Here is a 24,644-nt window from a genome sequence, read left to right as displayed (position 1 = left end):
TAGCCCTTACAGTTAAGAACCATTCAGCTACAATAAAAGAGAAGCACTGCACTTCAAATGCTTTGATCATTTAATTGTTAACTTTGGTAAGAAGTCAAACAATTATCCAGACCAAGAGAAACAGTACATATCCATGATTTACATTCCCATCTGTAAAGTTACTCAGGAAATAAGTGAAAACTATGGTTGAGTAATGGAGGCAGTGGGAGCTACTGTTACTGATAGTAGTAGCAGTATATTCATGAGTCAGAGGTATGATGATGACCTGATGGTCCCAGGGAAACCTACAGGTGTGCAATCCATGTGGAACTCAGATGTTTGTTGGTTTGCTTCCTATTTCAAAATAGAAACTAGGAGTTGAGCACATTTTGTCCTTTGGTATGTGAGGTATCTAACTTATATGAACAGGTCCATTTTTTGCACTTCTCCACAGCAGAAATTCGCTCTGTGCAGAACAGTGATTTAGATTTTCCTCTTTTTTTTTTTGCCAGTTGTGTAATTTTGAATATGAAAAACTGTTAAAGAATAATGGTTAAAGCCCTCCTCTATCCACTGGCTGATTTCACAATTTTTTGGGTTGTGATTTTTCAGGACCAGTTGGAGACAGAAGGATCTCAGCAAGTTGGAGTCAATCCTGATGCTTCAGAAATTCTGCAAGTCAAGAGAAGGCAAATGCAGCTTTATCAGAAGTAAACAGAAACATGACATAACATAAATAGATTTTCATCTTGTCCTGCAAATTCAGCAGCTTTTCCAGTTTTCTGGGAAACACAATAGATGGCTTTTAAGAATTTTTGTTTTAAAAGGCAACCAGAATATTGCAATTTATAACTGATAATTTTATTTTTGTGTGGATACTTTATGAGTTATCACTGAATGTATCACAGATTCTGCTATTAATTTAAAGCTGTAAATGAAATTAGTACTAGAAGACTGCAGGCTCAGCTTTGTACCATGGAAGGTAGAAATGAAATAATTTACAATGAATAAATCAGGTGAATCTTGTTCCATGTTTGTAATTTTTGGAGATTTTTATGTTTCTGGAATATTTGCACCATTGACCTAAGAGAGTACAAAAGCACAATTCAGGTGGTTTAAGAAATGAACAAGTCAAGGGCCAGTGGGAGAAAAGTTATCACTGACTGGCCAAAGGCAGGTCTTCTAGCAGACATCAGGGAATCTGTTCTAGACTATCAGGATGTATTCAGGTCACAATCACTTCAGTTTTTTTCAAACCTTCCAAAGTAAAATATGAGAATTCCTCTTTGTAGTAGGGGTAGCTATTGACAGATTAGGTAGCTGCTTAGAGAAGGTTGTAAACCCTGGAATTCAAGTGAGAGTGACATCACTATTTTAAGAAACTGACTCTTCACAAACAAGTCTATTCTTTATATCCTGATTTAATACCAATCCCTTGTTTTTCAAATTTTTGTGCAGAATCATTGGGCAAAGGTCACACAATTTGACACGTACATCTTATGAGAACTCTCAAATTATCCTATGGCTTTAGACAGATTTGTTTTAATAGCATTTAGTACTACTAGCTCTCACTGTTTAAGTACATATAAACCATTGTAGATCTGAAGCATAACTTGTAATTATTCTCTAGTCAGGAATAAAGTAGTACTGAAAATTTGTTTGGTTTTTCAGTCTGAAATGCATCACTAATAAAATTTGTAGTTATTTACCCACAAAAGTGCTTTTAAAAATAATTGTCCTGCTTGATCCTCTCTCCTCAGGAAATTCCAATGGCTGCAATCTTGCAAACTCAGTCACATGGTGATTCTTATGTGTATGAAAAATGGTACTGGCTTTAAGAGCACACACACCAATAGCTTTGAGGTGTCAGGGTTCAATGAGGGCAGAAAAAACACACCTTAGGAGCATGAGGGGAAGAGGAAATATCTGGCAGCAGCTGAGCTGGGAGAATTTTCATGGCTTGAAAAGCAGATCTAGAAACATGATATCAGGGCCTTTCATTGTTTGGGGAAGAAATGGAGTAGCTTTACTTTCTGATCTGTTCAGATAAAAAATGTGGGCTTATTTCAAAGCCCACAACAGAAAAACTGTCACTGACATTCTAGCTAACACTCTTAAGGCTATTTTCAAGATGGCCATGAAGGATGCCCCATGTAGGCCATGAGAAAATATCAGCAATATTTTTTGTCAAAGATGAGGCATTTAAGGAATGAATAAAACCAGTAAAACTCCCAATCTTACCATTTGTCATTCCAAAGCTCTCTCCTACTGACGTGACCTTGATGAATACTGAATTACAGCATTAATCCAATTGGCGAAATTTGTCACCTGGGTATAAACTCCTGGCTTGTCTTTTAACCCATATCCCTCACCCCAGCTCACAAGGCCATATACGTAGTAGGAGCCATTTGCTACACAAGTCAGTGGGCCTCCAGAGTCTCCCTGAGGAAGGAAAGCACACATATTCAAAGCATGAAGCAAAATAGTATCCAAAATCAGAATGCTTCACTCTCATCACAAGAATTTGAAGTTGTAATGACCGTTTTTTCCTGACAGATGTACCACCAGATGCTGCTTAGCCCCTAAGTGGACTTGCAGTTCTGTGACCAGGTCAAATGATACCAGACTTTTTGGCTGTAAGTTTTAATTTTTTTCCAGTCTGTGACATAAATCTGACAAGGTCAGATTTATGAAATTTCCCAGGCATGAAAGTACCAGGAATTCGGAGCCTGAACTCAGAAAGATAAAGATGGGATCCCTGGCGTTAATGAAAATTTAAGCTGTCTCACACGCCTCAAAATAGCCTTATTCTGAGTTGGTTACTTGCATGGGTTTTTTTTATTTCTGATTTCTATTGCAAAATATGTTTTACAGTGGTAATTTGCACCTTAGGAAGTGTTGTTCAAACTGTTTCCTACCTTTCAATGGTATAAGTATGAACTTGTTTCACATTTGTGTTAGCTGTAATGAAAAGAAACATCAATACTGACTCCCTGCAAGTCTTAGCTCTGATAGTGAAAATCAGATTAGAATTGGCTGTCGAGGTAGAGGCCATAACAAAATTGAGGGGGAAAAAAAGAGCAAGTTTTCAGGTTATTATGACAAACTACCTCAGAAGTCTCTTGATTCCACAGATCTGCCTGTAGGTGACAGTGGCAATATTAGCTCTAAGGATGTACAGCTCAAAGAGTACTGCAGATAGGCTGTTGAAATACACAGATGTGAAAACAGATACATATGCTACACATTGCCAAAGTTCTGCACAGCCTGACTCTTAACATAAAAAAAAATTAGTGTTCAAATACAGAAAAAGCAACAGACCTGACAAGAATCGACTCCAGGTTTCCGAAGATTTCCTGCACAGAACATGCTGTCATCCAGTTTGTCATTATGTAGTTTGGGTTCATTGCATTTCTTCTGTGAAATCAGCCTGACATTGGCATCTAACAGCTGATTGGATGGGTCACCTATGGGATGTGTGCCAAAAAAATGGAGTCACTTTCTTCCCATTCCTGTCATAATTTGTCTTTTATTCAAAATACAAGATTGCTTGGCAAACAAATGGGATGGGGGAAGAGGGGGGGGGGGATGATGCATGTCCTAGCCTGGGAAGGAAAGAACTATCTGGCTGAAATGATAAATTTCCAATGAGCTGGAGCCTGAAGTTTCACTTGGGACAAAGTTGTTGTCTATATGAAAGTTAAGTCAGGTATTCAAAATTTGGTTCCAATCAGCTCTCTCAGTGTAATCCTGCTTTTCCAAGGTGCTGGTTGTCTGCAGCTCCCAAAGGTCCCCATGGGACTTTGAGCTGCTCAGCACTTCTTAGACTGATTCTGTTAGATGCTTTAACATGCAAGCTAATGAAACAGATGAAAACTGAAAATCATACAATATTTAAGGGCAGTGATTAATTACAGTGAATCTAAAGACATAACTTGACATCTAAAGGCAATAGCCTTAGTTTCAAAGTACTACATCTGTAGATAATTAAAGGTGGTTTATAAGTTTGGTTCTGCTTGAGTTTCAGGAAATATTCAATTTCTGCAGTGATTTCCTGAAATGCTAATAATAGCTCTGCTCAAAGAAGGAGCCATTTAGTTTAGAACATGTACAGGGTACTTGATATTCTTTGTTGGAGGGAAAAAACCCATAAAATCCCCTTTATTCTTTTTAAGAGAGACTTTATTTGAAACTTAAAAAAAAAATGTCCATTAAATTCTGTTGGTGCATTCTGATCAAATGAACACACTTGTCTCTTGTGGACTTCAATGGGAGTTATGTGAAGGGAGAATTCAGTCCCATGGATCGTATCAGGCTGTATCAGTCACTAAGCACTAGGACACCCACTGCAGCCTCAGTGACTGGTTTTCCTTCTGCTGCTTCACAGCAACACATCAATCAGAACAGGAGAAAATGCATTTTTCAGAAAATTGCCATTATCTTTTTTTAAGCATAATAATGCCTTCCCTTAGGATTTACCGTGGGCAAGAATGGTTTTTGGATAGAGCTGGTTGAACTTGAAAAGCTTGGGTATTTTTTTATTTTTCAGTACACCTGAAGGTCCAGATGCTGCTTCCAAAAAGCTAAAGCTTTATCTGACCCAATGGGCTGGAAAACCATGTGAAAATTCCTATCTTTCTTGCTGCTGTCTTGAAACAGACAAGCTATGTGATAGTCTCTCTTGATACTTCCTTGCTTCAGCTGGCTTCAGATGAAACCATGACATGGAGAGTCGGATGGCAGGCTAAAAAATGACCAGGCATCTTATCAAAACTCTAACAGGTTTGGTTGATTTAGCAGTTAGAGATTTCTGCTAATGAGAAATTTGCATTGCATGTTTTAGCTGAATTTATTTTTTAATTCCATGTCTTGATTTCACCAGTGCCTAGGTCCTCATTTGGGTCTGGCAATTGCTACTGAAAGTAGCAGCCCACCTTGCCACTTGAGTACCCACCAAAATCCAGTTAGCCCACAAGTACCTGTCTCTGTGTCGCCCCATCCAGCAATGAAGCAGGAAGTCCCAGCAGGAAGGAAGAAATCTGGGATACATGCTGTTTTCACATACTTTGTTTCCACTGCACAGTAACCATCAATGGGCTGCAGTTTAAGTAGTGCTGGAGATAAACAATAACAAAAAGCATTTAGAGCTAATTTTGATTCCTAACTATTGTTAGCAGTTGTTACCATGCATAAACCCAACATCCCATTTGCCCCCCTATGCCGGACCTGTTCCCATTGTTTGGCTTGTCCTGAGCAGTGACTTCTGCCTGCCCATCACAATTTACATACCAAGATTCAAACGGGTCTAGGTCAAAATTTGGCCTGATTATTTCCAGAGCATAGTATCAATGAGAATTTTACATTCACTTTGGTGGGAGAGAGGCACTTCAAACAACAAAGGGTGGAGGTGAGCCATGTGAGTATCAAATAAAGGATTTACCAATATCATTGTATAGGGCACGACCCGTCTCCTCTCTGTATTTGCCATGTAAAATTACTTCCACTGCATCAAATATTTGCTCATGATCCTCTTTCTTCTCAAGGTTTTGCTTGCCAAGGGCTACTTGGATCTTTGTTTTTAGGTTTCTGGGGAAAAAACAGTCATTTATATACAGACATTTTTGTCAGTGGTGGTGCACTTTTAGTAACAGGAACTCAAGGTATTTCTTCGTGTTGTAAAGTTTGGCCAGAAGATTTCCTAAAATCATTATAGGAAGGCTTAGATAGGAAAGTAGTGATGTAAGGAAAATGCACGTTCTCTTAACTTGTTGCAATCATGAAATAAAGTGATTTAAAGCTGCATGTACATGATTTTTTTCGTGTTTTAAGGCAGAGTAGCAGTGTGGACACAGTCTATTACTGTGGCAGTGATGACAAGGGGAAGCTCATGTAGCCATGGCAGTAAAGTTGCTTGCCATTGTCAGAGCATATTTAAAATTATATGTGTTGAAATTATTTCCAGTGTGTAATTTACCTGTTTCCTAGGGTGGTAGATTCCAACTGATTCAATACAAATGTTGGAGGAAATGTAGTATTCTAAGCTAGCTGATGCAGAAAAAAATTAAAGCTATGCACATATTTTGACTGTTTTGAAGAACTTAATTCTGATGTAATAGGTGATGTTGCTTATGGCATCCCAATATCTCCTAAGGTTTGCATAGAGGTCTTCTTTCAAACATTGCAAAATCTTCCTACTTTCCTCCTTTTTTCCTCTCACACAACTTTTTTAGCTCATTTTATTTGAGTGGGGCCTAAGTTTGTTATTTCAGCAAGCACCATTTTCAAGTATAACAACATTTTTAGGCATGTATTAATTTTTTTCTGTCCAGATATGTTTTCCTTTCAATTTGACTCCCAGCAATCATTTTGAAAATAATTTGGATACCAAGCTGCCTTTACTAGCCATCCTGATTTTTATGCATCTGTCTACCCTAATGATAGGACATGCACTTACTCAAGGCAGTGTGCAGCAGTAAGAACCCAGCATGATTTAATTAGCACTCCACCACAGAAATGTTCATTCCCAGCTGGAGTCTGTCTCTGCAGAGATGCCATCCAGGGATGTTTTCCAGGTGTAGCCTTGGATCCACCATAGATCTTCTGGAGTGTCCTACGAACTTCTGGTTGTCCACATGTTTGGAATATTTCAGGGGGGTCTGTAGGGGGTTCTGTTGGAGTCTCTTCAGCTGCATTGGAAGAGACAGCACATGTAAAATGCAGAGTTAATATCAGACTGGAAGAGTTAGGCAGCAGGGAGTCACCTGCTGCTCTAGACCACCTACGTGCTGCCAAATCACTTGCTTCTCATTCTTTACCTGAGCAGAGTGAAACATCACAGTATTCCCAATCCACTTCGTTATTTTTCCTGATGTAGCACCAGGGTTTTTCATCCTCATCAGGATTCCTGAAGGGAACAATTGAGAGAATCAGCCAGCAGGAATGGGGAAATCTCCATGAAACTATTGAAGGAGCTGAGGATTCTTAGGGAGAAGGTTCATGTTCCCATATGGGAGGTGAACAAAGATATTATTTCATAAGATTGACAAAGAAGAGGCCTGAGCGAGGCATACAGTACTGCCATATTACTATTCCCTATCTTAGCCATAAGAAAAATGTATGACTGGTTCAAAACAAAGAGGACAGCTTCTGAAAGCCTACCAGCATGGTTAGAGAAGGTATCTCTAACATTCTGGTGTTTTGTGAGCAGGCAGTGTCTAAAAAGATGTGGGATCTTAACCATTAGTTTTTCAAATTCATGAGCACTTTGTCCTCAAGGATCTCTTTGATACAGACCTCTACAGCTGCTTCTTCAAAATATTACCTGCAGAAGTTGTGTTCACCAATGCCATGGGAGTCAGCATCCTCCATAAAGGCATTAAAAGGATGGTCCAAGAGATGGTGGGAATTCCAGTGCAGGCAGGTCCTGCCATTTTCTGCTTGGTTCACTCTACCTCTATAAGTAGAGGAGTCCTCTTCATAACAATCATTTGGTCCTGTGGAAAGACAATGCTCTTATGAAAATGACTTTTGTGTTGTTCCTTGCTCAAAGTGGTTCCTATTTCTTCCTTAGCTTCCTTGTCCTACATTCATTTTATGGAGAATCAGAAATACCTACTGGGCCAAGTAATTATGTTCCTTATTGTACACAAGCCAGAAATTAGAATAATATCCCAACATCTGTCCATCTTCTACCTTGATTGACTTCAAATGTCACCCATCAGAAGCAGTCCCTTCAGCCTGGGGAGTCACAGGCAACTGGGCAGGCATCTTCACTACATCAGATTTTGAAGGTTTAAGGAAATCAAGACATTTCTTCCCTTTTTAATGTGCAACCTCTGAGGACCTCTGGGCCTCACTAACCATGTACCAGTGGGACCTTGCCAAAGTACACTTAGAAAACACCAAGATGGGAACTTTTTCAAGCCCCTTTGCCAGCAGTAGCTGCAGAAGTCAGCTTCTTCCTCTGACCCTCTCTCCAAGGTCCCTGGAACCCCAGTGTAGTCAGGTTCTTGGAGCAGTGACAGGAAGTCACCACAAGATGCTACAGGAATAGCATCAGGTAGTCTGGCTGCAGGGGGAAGCCAGTCCCTGGCTCCCTGGAGGTTCACCCTCAGGGGCTGTGACATACCGATCTCGCAGAATCTCCCTCTGAAAGGTTCAGGGCACTTGCAGGTGAATTTTGATCTGTATCTGTTCCTTATGCAGGTGCCTCCATTTTTGCAAGGGTTTGGGCTGCATTGTTTGGATGCTGTCAATGTGGAAAACACAGAACGGCCTTGTCAATGTGCTGAACACTGCACAGACACTCACATGCCCAGTTAAAACTGGGGAGAGCTCCCACTCATCCTGTTGGCTTTGAGTTCTCATGAAATCTTGTAAAACACATATCTCTGGGGGTTTTACCAGTGACTGAACCACCACCCTGCAAATCAAGCATAACTCATCACTGGCCAGTGATGGATGGGAGCTGCAGCATTACTAGGGCAGGACCACCCTCTGCAGTGGGTGATTTCCCACTGCAGACTGGCCATGGTGCTGTCCCCACCACAATTTGTGCCCAGCTGAGTGCTCACCGCGCTGGCAGGAGGGTCTCTTGTAGGGAGGCTTGCAGCTGCACTTGAAATAGGGTGGGGTTAATATAATCAGGCAGTCACCAAAGTGGCAGTTCTTCTCCAGACACATGTTCTCCACTGTGGAAAACACACATAAGGTACATCATCAGCATTTGTGTGTGGAAAGGAGCTGTGCCCTTGCAGGGATCATGAGAAGATGCCTTCCCTTGATGCTCTAAGGAAGCTTTCATTTGGCAGATGTGGACTTGGGATCTCACTTCTTGTTCACAGCATCTGTGGCAAAAACCTGTGGTACCAATGAGCAGCTCCCCATTGCCCACCTTGCAGGGCATAGAGGAGCACTCTCTGCACTCCTGAAGTTTATTTCACTGGATGCTCTTTAGACAGACTTTGGCCTGGACGAGGTCCTAAGTATGGACATGACTGCTCTGGGCTGTCAGAACACCCAGCTCAGCAAACAGCAGGTTTATAAAGTTGCAACAGTAGCATTACCTGTCAAAATGAGGAGTGTAGGTTAGCATAAGAGCCATTACCTTTTTCACATGTAGTCCCACCGTATGGCTTGGGGCACTGACAGCTGAAGTCACTTCCCCTGGCTTCACAGGTACCACCATTCTTGCAGGGATTGGAGTAGCATGAGTCTGCAGGAGTAAGGATGGAGATCTTTCAGCATCTCAACCTTTATCACCTGCTTTTTCTTCTTGCATTTTGTGGTTGCCAGAGTCTGTCTTCCTGGGCACAGCATCCTGTGTAACAAGTGCTGTGCTTGTGCATCAACTCAGCACCCACAGGAGCGGTATGAGCTGCTGCAGAGTTTATTCCAAGCTGCAGTGGCTCATAGCTTTGGCTCTGGAGATCCTCTACTCCCCTTGCCCTGTTACAGAGTTCTGATGGGGCAAGTCCCTTCCTTTGATCAGAGATAGATTTGTCTCTGTGGCATTGCCTCTGGCTGTCTCCCTTCATGCACCGAGCCTGGAGTGATGTGGATTTGGCAATGTCCTGTTTGTAACATAGCATTAAATCTCCCCTGGAAAAGCCATCCACTACCATTAGACTCTACTATACTTCTGGGTGGCTCTTGCCTCAAGGGAGCTGGCACCTGCTGAAAGTCACTTGTGTGCTGCTCCTAACACTGTGTTCAACATCTCCACTGCAGCCCAGGCTGCCAGGAGCAATTGGTACTAGAGACAGCCCCAAGTCAGCTCTGCTCCTTTGTACCAGGGGATAACTTGGAGAGTGTTACAGGCAACTTCCCTGCCTCTCCTTTTGAGTCCCCTGAACAATCTCTAGGATCCTTTCCTGTTCTCCTGAAGTTTGGCAAAACAAAAAGTGAAAAGGAAATAAAACCTCTGCAATTGATAAAAGAAGAAAAAAAAAAAAGAAGAAGAAACCTGCTCTACATTTGGTTCCTAGCATAAATACAGAACATATATCCCATGAAAACAGCAATTACATCTTACAGTGTTTATAGACAAATAAGCCTGTGCTTTTTTGTAGTAGCAATCAGAAATGTTCTGCATGATCAGAATCCACCCTGTGAAACCCGGAGATAAAACACAGGATCCTTACAAGAGAAATACAAAGAAGAACACTGCAAACAATTCTCCTAACTCATCCCTTTGATGCAGGCATTTTGAGAGCAGGCTGGCAGCCAGGCCTGCCACACTCATGCTTCAAGCACAGGGTTGGGATTTTACCCCTTCCTTGCCTTTCTGCCCACCCTTGACAGGTACCTCTCATGTAATCGAAGTCACCTAAAGATGTCTCCATCCAGCTAAATTCCTCCGAGAGCTCCTGCTGGAGGTTGGTGTCCTGCTTTGCTTCTGTATAGTAGTAGTTCTCATAGTCATCAGTCTCATCTGCAGGGAGGGGTGAGAAGAGAGTGAAAGAAGAGAGGATTAAAACTGGAACAGGAATTAAAACTGGAAGGAGACAAGTTGTGAAAGAAGTTATTACTGAGATGGAGAGTACTTTTCCCTTTCAGATGATTTGGGATGTCAGTGGGTTTAGTGACCTTCTTGAGGACCAAAGATGATGTTCAGCTCTTCCTTGGCATAGGCAGAGCTCACCTAGTGCTCAGCATGGCCCCAGTGCTGCCCTCGAGGGTGCTCCTGAGGGGCACAGGGGCTCTGGCTGCCCAGCTGGCTCCTGTGGTGACAGCCAGCATGCCCCAGAGGGAATGCAGGCCAGGGCTCTCCAGACAAAGGCATAAGAAGTGTGGCACCACAGGCAGGGTAGATGATGAGGCTGGTAATAGCACAAAAAGAGATTTAGGCTCCTATAAGAAAAAGGGATTTTCTTTGTCCAACTGCTTTGATGACCATCACCACGTCTGCAGAGAATGAGGCAGGGCCCTCCCTAGCACAGGGGCCCTGCTGTGTGCGGGCAGAGAGAGTCCCATCCCGAGAGCAATTGAGGGAACAGAGGGCTCGAGGCACCTGCACGACTTTGTGACTTCTCACACACAAAGCAGCCTTGGAGCAGCGAGGGTCAGGCCCTGCAGCCATGGGCTGCCTGAGGAGCCCCTCCCTGCTGTGCCAGCCCGTGGCCTACAGGGGCCGCGGCCCTGACGGGGCCCGCGGGGAGCGCGGCCCTCCCGGCCACACGGGCGGCGTTGGATTAAAGTGCACTGGCAGCTCCTGCCACAGGTACAGCTCTTGCCAGTGGAAGCCACTCCAGTGTTTCAAAGACAAGCTATGCTAATGAGCAAAGCTAAGCTAAGTAGAGACATTTTAAAAAGCTCTCCCCTAGGGCCGGACCGATGGCCCCATGGATAATGCTCTGCCTTGAACTGATTATCGACTGCATTATCTTAGTTTTCTCTCCTCATTCATTCACTTGCAGCCTTTATCTTTATTCTTTCTTTGCTTCTGAAAAAAAGAAAGAAATTCGACGTTTGTACAATGGGTGTTTTATATTTCATATTAAAATAGAACTGTCTTTTTTTCTTCTCCTTTTTTTTTTTCCTACATGCCAACTCTCGTTTCTCACCAAGAAAAAAAAAAAATAGAGGAAAGTTTCACCTCATTTATTGCTATGTCAAGTCAAGACTCCTTTTCCTCAGCTCATTATTTCCACAGGAGCTGAGTCTCGACTATGTGCAAGTGTTGCAGAAGTGTACGCCTTGCTGAGGAACAGAAGGATCTTGCTGAAAGATAAGGACATTGTCTACACTGAAAAAAATTAAAATTAATGTGATGTAGTTAAGGAAGAAAAACAAAAAGGAAGTTTTGCCTGAAATGCAGCCTCCAAGTTCACTTTGTTGGAGAGGAGATTTTGCAAACGACTTGAGGTTGAGGGAACTGTCTGAAGTAGTCTGATTTTGTATCCCCTGTTTATTTTCAGAATCTTAGAGGGGCATGCTGGCTTTTATTCCACAGATGCTGTCTGAAGGATGGGGTATCCTTTTTTATGGAAAAATATACCTGCCTAAAGTTATGAAGGATGAACAGGGGAGCGATGGTTGCGAGAGGTGGACTGCAAACATGCCAGCATGCATTACAGAGGACTCTCCTGAGTCAACAGAGGAAAAATTAGTGCTCTGAATGAGCACAAATAGCTAAGCTATTGTAGAATCATCTACCCTGTTTTTTAAGCCAACTGTTCTGTGTGTGTTGTTAAGAAATGACACTGCCATCACTTGATTTTTGTTTGGCATGATTTCTCAGCAACAGATTAATCATTTATTAAGAACACTTATGTAATTACTTGACAGGTTATGAACGACTTTTAAGTTCAGCTCTTCTGTAAACAAGATGGCCAATATGTAATTCACGAGGTTTGGGGGCACAATCCCTCATGTGCATAGGTGGGGCACTTTTGGAAGAGTCTATAGCACATCTGCTGAATTTGGCACCCAGCAGACCTTGAAGAGGGAAGCTTCAGGTAGAGAGGGCTGAGGTAAAGGAGGCAATCCTGAGCAATGCCCTTAAGGGCTGGCAATTATAATTTCAAGACATTTAATGCGCAAGGCATGGAGTTCAGGGTGCATGTGGAAAGGGCTCAGAAGACATCAGCAGAGCCTTTTGGGTACCTGTCCCCCATGTGGATATGGGAGTCAGGAAGCTGAGGTTCTGGCTGGGAGATTAGCTAAGGTGATGTAAGAGTGCAACAGATCTGAGAAATGACCAGTATCCCTGCTTTCCCCATTGCTATCCCTCTTCATGAAACTGAGAAACAGACATAGCTCCTACAGGTCACATGAGTGATATTTCCCATCTCCCAGCCGCTCCATGTCATCTCCAGCTGCATGAAGCAGTGAAAAACAAAGACCAGAAAACCCTCACTGGGGCATATGATATCAAACTAAGAGATGTCTTCTTATTTATCACTGTTTTGACACTAAGTAACTATTTGGCTTCCACATCTCTTATTTAAGAAGTGCTCCCATTCCAAATTTTTAAATTATTCATAACAAGCCATAGGTTTAGTAAAGCAAAAACAACACTTTTTTTTATCTGAGCACATAATTAAAGCACAAAGTCTGATACACTGGTTGATTTAAACATATTACTAAATCAGAGTGTTCGTTCTTTGTAAGTGCTGGAAAACCTTAACATGCTTAAAAAAGCAGTGATCTGACATTTGTCACTGAAATGTGACTATTACATGAAATTAAATTAGACATCCTGCATGCAAATTTTCAAAGAATAACTTTCCTCTGTGTAGTACAAAAAAATCCCCCCATAATTGATAGACAGAGATTGACTTTTAAAGCTTCAAATCAGCTTTGAGGTCTGGGTGATCTTTTAAACTGTGCAAGCTTTCATCTGCAGTTTTTCACATTGCCAAGAACTGTCAATCAAGCAATGGATTTCTGATCAATATCCCCTTGTTCATTAGCTGACACGGGCTCTCTGTTACGGAGAGAACAGATATCCCGATGCCGACAGTCACACTGGTTTCAAAACCTTCCCCGGATCAAGTGATGACTAATGTTCCAAGTGGGAAAGTGATGCATTAGGATGCCATCGGGTGACCTGAATTGCAAGGTAACTTTGTTGGACTGCAGTTGTCAAGATGAGTGATGTGCAGAGTTAAAGCCTATTGCCAACACACATCAAGAGTGCCAGAAAGTACCCAGCATTTATTCAAGCTCTCTGAACCTCTGGAGACTGACTGAAATCTGGCCTAATTTAAGCAGGATGAATTTTCCTACCACCCTCCTAAACACTTTTTGTCCCCAGCTCTGAGATTATTGCAGCGTTATTTTTATGAGGCTGAAATCCTGACTGTATTTTAAATAATGAGATATTCCCCATTTACTTCTGCAGAGATGGGACCTCACACTATTTCCTCCCTTCCAAGCAGGCTGTGGCTGGGAGTAGCTGCAGCTTCAGAAAGAAGGGAGACCAGCTAACAACAAAGCCAGAAAGCCTTTCAAATAGTTTTGTGGCTGTTACTTAAAAGCAGTTTTGCAGCACTTTTTTCCTCAGAGGGATGGATGCAGGGTGAAGGGGAATAGTGATGGCTGAAGGAGAGGAAACTTTAAGGGGGATGGGGAGTAGAAGATTGTAGGAACAGTGCGGGGCACAGATGTAAGGACCATACACCATAAGGCAGGGAATGAGTTAAAAAATTGTTAAAGGGATAAGCCACCATCAAAAGGCAGATCAACCAGTTTGCACAAGGCTGTGTAAACCCTGAATCAAGTGCATGACTGTGGCCAAATATTTGCAGAACCCAAATACTGAGCTCAGACATGATTTGGAAATTTGTTTTCTACACACATGTTATTAGAACAGCAACATTGATTTGGACACTGCTCTATGAGCGATAAGATTTCTGATTTGAACTGAAAGCCCAAATACCACTGGAATAAACAAGAATGCAGATGAATAATGAGTGCATACTAAAATCTACCATATTTTTTTTCAGGAAAATCAGAAAAATTATTGTAATATTTAATTAGATACGCATTATAAACTCAGGTCTAACAGCCACTGAAATCAAGAGAAGAAAGAAAAGGGCTTACCTGCAAAAATACCAAACTTATCAATAAAACCATAATCTTCTACATGGACCATGCAGGCTGTGAAAGGATATACAAATCCTCACACATCCTACACATCCTCACACAATGTTCATCACAGCTTTTCCCTTATCAACATCTTAATGCAACCCAGCCTTTAACGATTTTTACTTGCATGGGCTTGTTTCTGAATCTTCTAGCACTTGGGACAAAGCCTTGCAGAGATAAATTCCACAGTTAGTTGCATGCTGCAAGGGAAAGTCAGCCTTCATTTATTTAACCTTCAGTTTTGATCCCTAGTTATGCTCTTTGCTCATCTTTCTGTGAGGTTTTCAACCCAGCACAATCACCTCTCCTCCAGACCATGGGCCACTGTGTCACTCACGAGTCCCCAAAGCATATGAAGGCTGAGAGTGGCAGAAAAGTCATGATTTGGGACAGGATTGAGAGTTTCAGGTGTGGTCCAGGAGAACCCTATGGTCAGCTGCATGTTGGTACTGCTGCTGTACCTCTGGTTTTTTTTCCAGTGTGTCAGACACACTCCTGGCTGGGACAGCAGCATTGTCTCCACACAGCACATTTGGAAGCCTGAAAGCACTCACCATATTCTTGTCCAAAGTCATACAAATTTTCTGCTTGATAACAGACCATATTTTAAGCACAGCAAGGTGCTCCATGAGGTTAAAATAATTCAGCACTGGGCACTAGTGAGGGGTCTTGATGAACCAGCAAGCCTCTCAGTTTTTTAGCAGGCAGAAGTTGAATCGAAGAAACTGAAACCACTTACCTTCCATCGTGTTGACCCAGAAGGAAGACTGGGAAGCCTGCACGAGATTAAAAAGGTCAGAGAGTCATTTTCTGGATAAAACAGAAGCCAGCACAGAGTTTTGCTTACAGTGCAAAGTTCTGTTTGCCCCTAGTGCTGGACACCCAGATAAGGCTGTCGTCGTTCCCTGTCCACCCCGCTATGGAGCTAACTGACCTAGATTTTTAGAGCTCTTTGAAAAGGGTAACAAAATGTCAATAACCCATGGGAGAGGTCTGGTTTTTCCAAGAATACTGCCTAAGCTGCTGGGCTGGTTGGTTTTGGGACAAACATGACCTGAATGAGTTAAGTTGTCTCTTTGCTTACGAGATGGTAGCACACTGACTATTTGTCCAACTTCTCTGAGACGCTGACTGAGGCCACACTCCAGCTGGCTGCCAAAGCTAGAGGCTGGGAGGTGCCTGGGCATGGCAGAGTGGATGTTGGGCAGTGCAGCATGGCCCAGGACCTTACACCTGGTGCACCCAGTGAGACCTGGATCCCTGAGCTGGAAGGCTGTCAACAGTCTTTGGATGTAGGAGAATATTTCTGGCACTCTCCAGGAGGAAATGCCATGTGTCCCACCTCCAGCGTGGGGCTCCAGCCTTTCCTGTTTGGCTCATGATCAAGGGCAAGCAACAAAAAGGAACAAAAGAAGAAGGAAAACAGCACTTAGCCTTTGAAGAGTATGAGTGAGTTTTGTCTGAAAGGAAAGGCACTGACTCTACACCAGGACACATCCCCAGCGTGATAATTTCCATTTGCTTTCCCTCTTGCTCTAAATCCTAGCTGAGGACAGGATTACCTGCCTGCAGTGAGGATACACATGCTAACAGTGGGTGTGAAGGAGATTTGAAGCTGCTATTCTTCATCCCTCGCAGAATTTCAGGGAGTAAAATGTATTTTCAAACTATTTAACACACATAGTAAAGACAGCATTCATACACATGCAATTATTATAAAGACAGCATACATACACATGCACCTATGCATTGCTACAGGTACAATTAACTGTAAACATATGCCCTGTTTAGTCACACATTATATATAGAAGAAAGTCATTCTCAGATAATGCTGGTTGAGACTAAGAACAAATGAATAAGAAGCAATGAATAAGAAACATGACAAAATAAAAAACTCAGAATTCACATTTGTGAATATTTTCTGGAATATATAAATGAGCTTTTGCTTCAGGCACCTTTGCATCCCTCTTGTGTTTGAGCCAGGGAGAACAGAAACTCCGGTTCTCCCCTTCCCCACTGACTTAAATGAGAGCAACGTCCCCTGAACCACTCAGCAGAGCCCCTTCCCAGGTGCATTTGAGTGAGCCACACACATACAGAACTAAATCCTTTGCAGCTGGAAAGGCACACATCCTCACACAATTGCCCCTCCTGAATAAGTGCGGAGATGATGGTAAATGAGAAGGCTGTAAAAGCTCTGTCCTTGGTGTATATGTTTCTTGAGTGCAGGTACAGCATTCGTCAGATCCTTTGCCAGACCCCAATGGAGGCCACATAAAGCAAAGGTCTAATTGCTCAATTTACAATTAGTGGTAGTGTTCATCCATAAACACAGCCCAAAACAAACCCTGCAAGTGTACTCCTCTCTTTTGGAGGAAGAGATGAAACAAAGAACAAGGAAGCAGCACTGGGAGCTGGATGATGCAAAAAACATTTCATCTCGCTCTCTAGCTCTCTGTGCCACCCTGCTGTGGTGTTTGCCTTATGGGGTTGGCTCTGAAAGTTTTGACTGAGTTTGCCCCTGCACTGGGGGCAGCCCTTGGCACTCCAGGGAATGCTGGAGGGTTTCAGCCCAGGCTGAGTGAAGTGCAACAGGCTGTTCTGTGCCTCAGTTTCCCCAGCTGTAGGGTGGAGAGGACAGTCTCACAATGCTCCTACCCCAAGGAAATAGGAAAGATGAGAGATGCAGCATTGTGCTACACTACTTTCTTTCCCAGGCTATTCACCTGCTGCTCTGTCCAAACATGGGTAGAGCTGACCACAGAAAGGCAGCTACCCTTAACTCCCTCTTGCAATAAATAAAGTGGTGCCCTCAACAATGTGCAGGTTTACAGTATCACCCTTCAGAACAGGCAATGGCTTGGTGGCTAGTGACTGAGTCTCAGATTTTGATTCCTGCTTTTGGATGAAAGCCTCTGTCTGCTGCCACAATACAAATATTATTGGGAACAAAGACTTCTGGAGCACTCAGCATAGAGTCCAGGAGTTGAACACAATATTTACTGAAAGGCTCCTGCATCTCCTTTTGTGCTGCAGCTCTCCCTCCTCGTGTGCCTGTCACAAGCTGCAGCAGCAGAGCCACAGGGGACAAAACCTGTGGCTGACAAAACCTGCAGAGCTGACTTCTCAGCATGGAGAGTTTTCTCCTCTGTCCTGGGGTCCCCTGGACCACTCACCATCCCACACTGATTTTGAAGCAATTTCACCCCTGCTAGCCAGGAGAGGGCCAAGTTTTAGCTTTTTGACTCATGGCCTGAAGCTTGCCATGGTGATGTGCAACGGAGGAGGAGGAGGAAGAGCTCACTCCTTCCCTTCGATGTGCTGGAGCTCTCCCCTTCATCGCCTCCAGGAGAGGATGTGGGATGCAGGATGGGGGATGCAGGATGTTAGAGATGGATACAGAAGAAAGCTGTCAGGAGGGGTGCACAGGGTGGGGGTCCATGAGGGGGCTGCAGGAGGAAGGCAGGCAGGGGCAGAGAAGGCAGTGCCGTATTGCTCGTGGCCAGCAGAGGAGGATCTTGTCCTTCCGACGAGGTGCAACACTAAGCCCAAGGAGGAGCAGGATTTGAACAAAAGGAAGGGGGGCAGGGGGAGAAGAAATTAGACCGTGGGCTGGTTTTACCAAACGGTCTCCTTGCTGCAGCTCGACACCTATACTTTGTGTGCTGTCTCAAGAGGGAATAAAATCACTGGATTCTGTTCATAGCAGTTCTGCAGTGATGAGGGACAGAACTGGAAGAATTTGCTGAGAGCAATTTTAAATTTTACTACTTCAGGCTGATAAAAAAGAAACCCTACAAAAAAAAAAAAACCCACAAAAAACCCCACAAAAAACCAAAAAACCAACCAACACCCAAAGAAACCTAAAAAAACCACCAACAAATAAAAAATACCCCAAACAGTAAAAAGAATAAAAAGCCAGGAGGGACATTTCACATGGGTAAAGTGCACTGCTTACTATGGAATCAACCACATATAAAGGTCTCCTAGAAAAAAATTGTGAAATTCAAAGTATCCTAATTTCACCTGACCTTTGTTGTATTTTGTTGCTGTAATGATTAGCACTTCACTAAAAGTTCATTCCTTCAAAGAACCTTCAAAATTATGCTAAATATATTTTATACTAATTACATTGCACATACATGATACATGCAATTTTTCCACTTCAACTCCTTAAGAAAGAGAGACTAATGAAATATAATAGATTGAAACAGGAATGACAGAACCATGTGCTTTCTTTATCTCAGGATGGAATCCTATGGCTCTTTCTCAGACAAAAATGTCCAGTTAATCTCTAGCAATTCTTTCTGAGTAAACCCAAGAAGATCTGGCCCCAAATTCAAGGGAAATTATTTACGGCTGCCAAGACCATTCTGCAATTGAACTCTTTATTGTGTCTTGGGTCCATTGCTACCTCTTATTGCAATAAAAATGAATCACTAAAACACAAAAGCAGGTGGAGAAGAAGAGCAAAAAGGTGACAACTCAGGGTTATGCTGTGAATTTACATGTGTACAAAACAGACCTCCAAAGAAAACAATGTAATCGCTCAAGCTTGCATGACAGAGTAGCAAGAGAGACAAAAATTAGCTCTATACACACACAGACACTGCAACAAAGCACTACAGGAATTCCAGTATTAAACTGCATTGGTAGGAATTGGCTTATTCACTCAATTGCATTAGGTCCTGCAAATTCTCCTGCAACTTGTCATGAAGTGGCCTCTGTGGCAGAAAAACAAAGATTATGCTTTTGCTTGCTCATTTGTGCAGTCACATCTTTGCAACCAAGAAGGAGGTGGGATGGGTTGAACTGGAGAATGAAGATGGATGTTTGATCAACTTCCATCCACAAGTGACGCAAGCCATGAAGGAGCCATGAGGGCAGACACAGCTACTGCCTTCTCGTAGTGAACCCCTTGATCCTGCTGACAGCTCTCAGTAGGAACCTTTGTCTGGGCTGCTTGCCAGAGGAGGAGGGAATCGACAGTTCTGATGCTCTTACAATCGGCCAGATTTTTGCCTGCAACCATCTTGGGTAGTGACAGTCTTTGAACTTCAAGGGAAAGTGGCTTTTCCAGCAATGACATTGTTTTTCTCAGCCAAGGCCATGGTTGCAGGATAATGAAAGCAGGGCATATTATCATCTGGAGCACACATGCAACACATGTTGCGTTTTTAGCCTGGGAAACCATTCTCTGAAAGGATTCCACCAAAACCTCTGAGTGCTTTACTTCTAACAAGACATCTCCTGCCTCCACACTGAACTGCAATTTGTGCACCAGAGTAAATGGTGTGTTCCTTATCAACCAGTCCCAGAGCACCCAGAGAAGTTCACACTTAAAATCTTTATTTTGCTGATTATTTAGTGGTGAACCTTTCCCATGGTAGCTCCTGATACAAAACCCACAGGGATCAAAAAAAAAGCAAGACCCTTTAGAGGCACCGCTGAAACCAGCTTGGTCCTCTGCTCAGGAGTTACCTGCTCCTGTTTTCCAAGAGATCAAAGTTTCCAAATTAATCTTTGCTCTGTAAGTGGTGGCCTGGTAGCAGCTGGATGTTTTCAAAGCTGACTGGTGATTGAAGTGCACTCATGCTCCCAGGTGAAAAATGGGGTCAGCCTTGGATGCCACAGCACAGGGAAGCTACAAAATGTGTTTCAGGGGGCTGCAGGAGCCAGCTAGTCACACTAACAGAGTGCCTGTTGCACTTTGCCTGCTATCAAACACTCCTGCAGCCAGTCCTGGGAATGCAGGTTATACTGCTAGACTTAAAGCTTATGCAAAGTCATTAAGTCCCTTTAGTTACACGGGATATCAACTTGCATGCTGCAGGGCATAAGCTGATTGCCTTGGGGGGTCAGCGAGGAACGCTTCCCTCTCTGAGAGCACGGTGCAAAATTAGCTGGGAGCGCTCCCAGGGCTTTGTTGCTTTCCTGCTGCATCAGGCAAATTTAGGAGAGCACTGCAGAAGGGCATTACACCTGATGGGCCACAAATCCAGGAGGGCTTGGCAGCATTAGCTTCTCTTCACAGTGATCAGCACAGTGGAGCGTGAATCCCTGTGTGTGCGGAGCAGCCCTGCAGTGAGGATGAGGGAAGCAGCAGTAGAAGTTTACAACAGGAATGGATCCCTTGGGGGTGACAAAAACATGTTAGACAGAGTTGAGTTTGGAACACCCTAAAATGTTTGTCTCCAAGCACCCGAGGCAAGGAAAGACCTGCACTGCTGGCAACAGCATCCTGCTTTCTGTGGGCCAAGAGCTCTCCATAGGCCCTCATGATAAGGGTTTCTTTTTTTACAATTGTTTGATCTTAACGTGATACTTTTATCCTTCCCTTTCCACTACTAAGTGCACTTGGTTATTGAATTGGGCAAGGCTTGTGATTTCAAAACACTTGCCATCACAACTAAGTGGATATCAATTTTTTGAAGTCCCAAAATATTTAGTGAAGAGCCACCTCTGCTACTCTGACTCTTGCAAGTCTTCCTCCCCGCTGCCAGGGATGGTGAGTTTGCAGGGATATCTGATACAAGGAAAGGGCCTGAGCTGAACACCTGTAGATTTAAAAATAACTTTTTTCCTACAAACATGTGCTGAATCACTTTAGAGCACTATTAAGAGGGAGCTGCAGCCTGGTGTATGGAAAGAGCTGTCACTGGAGTGTTGTGGGATCCAACCTTCTATTGTCCTGTCCCAGATTTCTCTAGCCCAACTCAGCACAACATTTAAACATGTCATTTAAATCTGAATGCATTCCAGAAAAGTTGCTTCAATACAAGTCTGGATAATTTAGGATAGACTCAGTAGCAGAAGAGTTATTTGGCTTTCTCTTTGAATTAATAAATTAATTAAGGAATACTTAACAATACAGTACCTTGATGGCAGGCACATTTCTACTACAGTATCTTGCTGAGAAAAAGAGAAATTAAAAGCAGGGGTAAAAAACCCCAACCCCAGAAGACCTGCCATGTCTGTAGACAATCTATGGGGCAGTTGCATCACATATCCTAAACTAAAGGACCAAATTCAGTGCTCTCCATGCAGCTTTATGCCTTTTATGGAAATAGTATGCATTCATGCAGATGGGATCAGTTTCTTTTCAGGTAGTATGAAAGAACTGAATGAAAATTTTTGTCTTAGGATTCCTCTCCAAACCTGCCAGATCCATGAATGTCCAAGTATTTTTTTGTTATATTTTAGCTGACTCAGCATGAACTACTGCTTAAACCCATGTTTGATATCTGCTATATTTCACCAATAATATTTGTTAATCATCCTATTACTTCTAAAACCAGATTCAGATAAAAATGATAGTTAGTTCTAGAAAAGGATGAAAATATGAATTTAAGCGTAGTTTCAGCAGAGTGCATCTATTTTCTTTTCATTCAAGCTATTTCAGTGCAACTTTTTCTTCAGGATAAATCATTAAGACAAATATATCCTCTCATAACTTGTTTGTCATGCAATGGTCACATCATGGCAACTCATTCCCTCTTTTTTTATCTGGGATCCATGCCAAGTGCTAAGCCAGAAAACCTTGTTATATTAATTATGAAGAAAAAGCATGTTTTATTAAAAACTAGCCTGCTGAATATTCTGTCGTGCTGCTTTTCAGTGACAGCAGAATTGCTTTTGCATTTTAGCAATTTTAATGAATTTTCAGGGGCAGGGGGAGATATGCTCTACATTTTCCATAGCAATTTTTAAAGCAAAGTCAGATTAGGACTGTCAAAGCATTGAACCAATCTAACACTTAGGACTCATTAGAAAAAATTTGGTCAAAACTTCATGTTGTCTAAGACTGGCCCCACATCTTCCTAACTGAGCATGAATTAACACTGCCCAATTCACGATGAGCTTATTTATATTAGATGGGGTTCCCACAAAGTGTGTAAAACTGGCATTTAAGTACCCTAGAGCTGATCCCCTCAGTAAGAGGCTACATGCATACTGGACCAAGTGTGGCATGGGTCCTGGTTTATTAACTAGTCTACTGAGTTGTGAAAATCACTGATCTCAAATCCCAGACTTCTTAAAAAAAAATCTATGCTACATTAAACACCTTCACTATATATTTTTTCCAAATAATTCAATTTAAACATGTCAACATCTGAATTTTTGCAATGTATTTCAGTAAATATGAACCTGTACACATAGGAAAAGTCACTAAGAAAGCAGATGTTTTAAAGAACCTCAGATTCCTTCATGAGAAAATCTACTTGATTGCTTGAAAGAACAAAAGAATTTTTTTTAACACTGACTTTTAACTTTCCTTTGATTACAAGTCATTCTTCCAGTCTTCTTTAAAAAGGAGATGAATAGATGTAGGAAAGTATATCAAGCTCTGCCAGAGCAGAGCTCTGGTCACCCCTAGCTGTGTTGCATACTTTGCCATTAACCTTCCTCCCATGTTAGCAACAACGATAATTCAGTCATTCAAAACATATGGCTGGGGGAATTTCTACCTTTTACAGAATAGTTTGCAAAGCTGCCAAGGCAGGACCTACCTGACCTGCTTAATCACATATTTTGTCCCTTCAGAATGAACACTAGAAATAAGGAAGAAAGTTTTTATGTTGAGGGAGGTGAGTCGGTGGCACAGGTTGCCCAGGGATGGTGGATGCCCCATCCATGGAAATACCCAAGGCCAGGCTGGATGGAGCTCTGAGTCACCTGCTCTAGTGGAAGATGTCCCTGTCCATGGCAAGGGGGTTGGAACAAGATGATCTTTAAGGTGCCTTCTAACCCAAATCATTCTATGATTTTAAGATGAGTTGCCCACGCTGCAGACCAGTGTGTTGGAGAATTTCTTATTGCCCAGGACCAGAAGAGGGGCCATGCTCCCCACCACAGACTACTGGGAGTAGTCACTGTACACAGAAGAGCCATTCCTTAACACTGTAGATATCTGCTTCAAAAAAACCCATGGGGCTTCCCTCTTATGTTGCAATACCTTGATCACCTCAGTGGCCTGAAATGAAGATACAGCTGGGACACAGAAAGAAAAGGAGAATAAAAAACATACTCACGCCCAGACATGTAGTCCCTAGGAGAATAACCAGTGGAACAACCTGAAGCGTCAAAGAACTGTTAACCATCCTTGGTTTTTTCCTTGAAATTAGCTTTTTCTTCTTGTCTATGATTTTTCAGATGAGTCACAGTCTTTTGAGGTCAAGATAATTCAGTGCAAATAATTAACCGTGCTTCAAATATTGTTTAATGTTCAACAGATTGACCTGATCAAATAAATGCATCCTGTCCAGATAATCACTGCATTGACCAGTGGCAAATGTTTCAAATCAGTAAGTAACAAGGATGGGAACAGTATAAATTAATAATAAAAACAAGCATTTACCTTGTATTAGAATTATCTTTCAACTATTGTTTTCAATTGAAAAAAAAGTATGAATCATACTTACTTCCATCTCACCTGAAAAAGAGTGAGATCCTGTTACATAATATATGATTTTTAAAAGCATCAAAGTGCTTTATTTGATTATTTTCTAAATTTCAGGCATGAATCAGAGTTCATGTTCTTGAGTTTTTTTTCCACTAATGTCGGAACCAGGATTTATTATTTTTTTTAAATTAAAAAAATCTTAATTCTCGAATAACCTTTATTCTCCTGAGGCTGAAGCATTTGTAACAACAGTAGCAACTCAGGAAATCAGAGAATTACTGCAAGAATAAATAACCCCCTGTTGCAGAAATACTGACAAACTTTTGCTGATCAGATATTGTTTGCGCTGCATGTTACAAAAACAAATGAAGTGACTATTCTTTCTCCAAGACAGTTTAGAACCTGAAAAGGAAGAAAGTGATAGAAATAGTGTCCACATGTTGAAATATGAGGAAGAAAACATTGAAATCACAAGGGCTTCAAAATTTCCCATCTTGAATGTGATTTTGTGGTGAAAAAACAGTTGTGATTACAGTGACAGGTGCTGAAATTTGGATGCCAGAGAACCTTGTTTCTGATGATTCCTCACTCTGGAGCATGAACATTCCTAAGGGAGACTTCATATAAAAAAAATTACACAAAGAATTTTGGTATCCTGACTATGCCACAT

At 42.2% G+C, this 24,644-nt stretch overlaps 2 protein-coding genes across 3 annotated transcripts in view; one reads left to right on the top strand and one right to left on the bottom strand.

Moving 5' to 3' along the window:
* NRAP (nebulin related anchoring protein) overlaps positions 1 to 1,005 on the top strand; it is a 47,264-nt gene extending 46,259 nt beyond the window's left edge. The window contains exon 42 of the mRNA XM_009087178.4: positions 592 to 1,005. Coding sequence (XP_009085426.2) covers positions 592 to 693 — 102 coding nt within the window. The 3' untranslated portion in view covers positions 694 to 1,005. The remainder of the gene's footprint in view (positions 1 to 591) is intronic.
* HABP2 (hyaluronan binding protein 2) lies at positions 53 to 23,755 on the bottom strand. 2 transcript variants are annotated; one of them, XM_030241380.2, is made up of 14 exons: positions 23,604 to 23,755; positions 15,311 to 15,347; positions 10,286 to 10,411; positions 9,086 to 9,193; positions 8,553 to 8,669; positions 8,108 to 8,227; positions 7,301 to 7,472; positions 6,795 to 6,883; positions 6,434 to 6,665; positions 5,420 to 5,565; positions 4,959 to 5,093; positions 3,301 to 3,446; positions 2,221 to 2,421; positions 53 to 651 (listed from the first exon to the last, which is right to left on the bottom strand). In XM_030241380.2, exons 1-13 carry the CDS (start codon positions 23,670 to 23,672, stop codon positions 2,245 to 2,247), a joined length of 1,674 nt encoding a protein of 557 aa, XP_030097240.2. In that variant the 5' UTR covers positions 23,673 to 23,755; the 3' UTR covers positions 53 to 651; positions 2,221 to 2,244. The 2 variants fall into 2 exon arrangements, with proteins under 2 accessions (XP_030097240.2, XP_030097241.2); XM_030241381.2 differs by lacking the exon at positions 8,553 to 8,669.
* Positions 23,756 to 24,644: the final 889 nt, after the last annotated feature.

The sequence above is a fragment of the Serinus canaria genome, chromosome 6 (assembly GCF_022539315.1).
Source record: "Serinus canaria isolate serCan28SL12 chromosome 6, serCan2020, whole genome shotgun sequence".
Lineage (NCBI taxonomy): Eukaryota > Metazoa > Chordata > Aves > Passeriformes > Fringillidae > Serinus > Serinus canaria.
The sequence above is the reverse complement of the archived record's forward strand: the minus strand, read 5'-3'. Positions and strand labels throughout refer to the sequence as shown.

Coding starts and splice junctions, on each gene's coding strand:
- HABP2 (XM_030241380.2), bottom strand. CDS start 23,672: ATGGTTAACAGTTCTTTGACGCTTCAGGTTGTTCCACTGGTTATTCTC. Junction 15,348..23,603: donor TAGGGACTACATGTCTGGGC/GTGAGTATGTTT, acceptor AATCTCGTGCAG/GCTTCCCAGTCTTCCTTCTG. Junction 2,422..3,300: donor CTGGAGTCGATTCTTGTCAG/GTCTGTTGCTTT, acceptor TTCCTTCCTCAG/GGAGACTCTGGAGGCCCACT.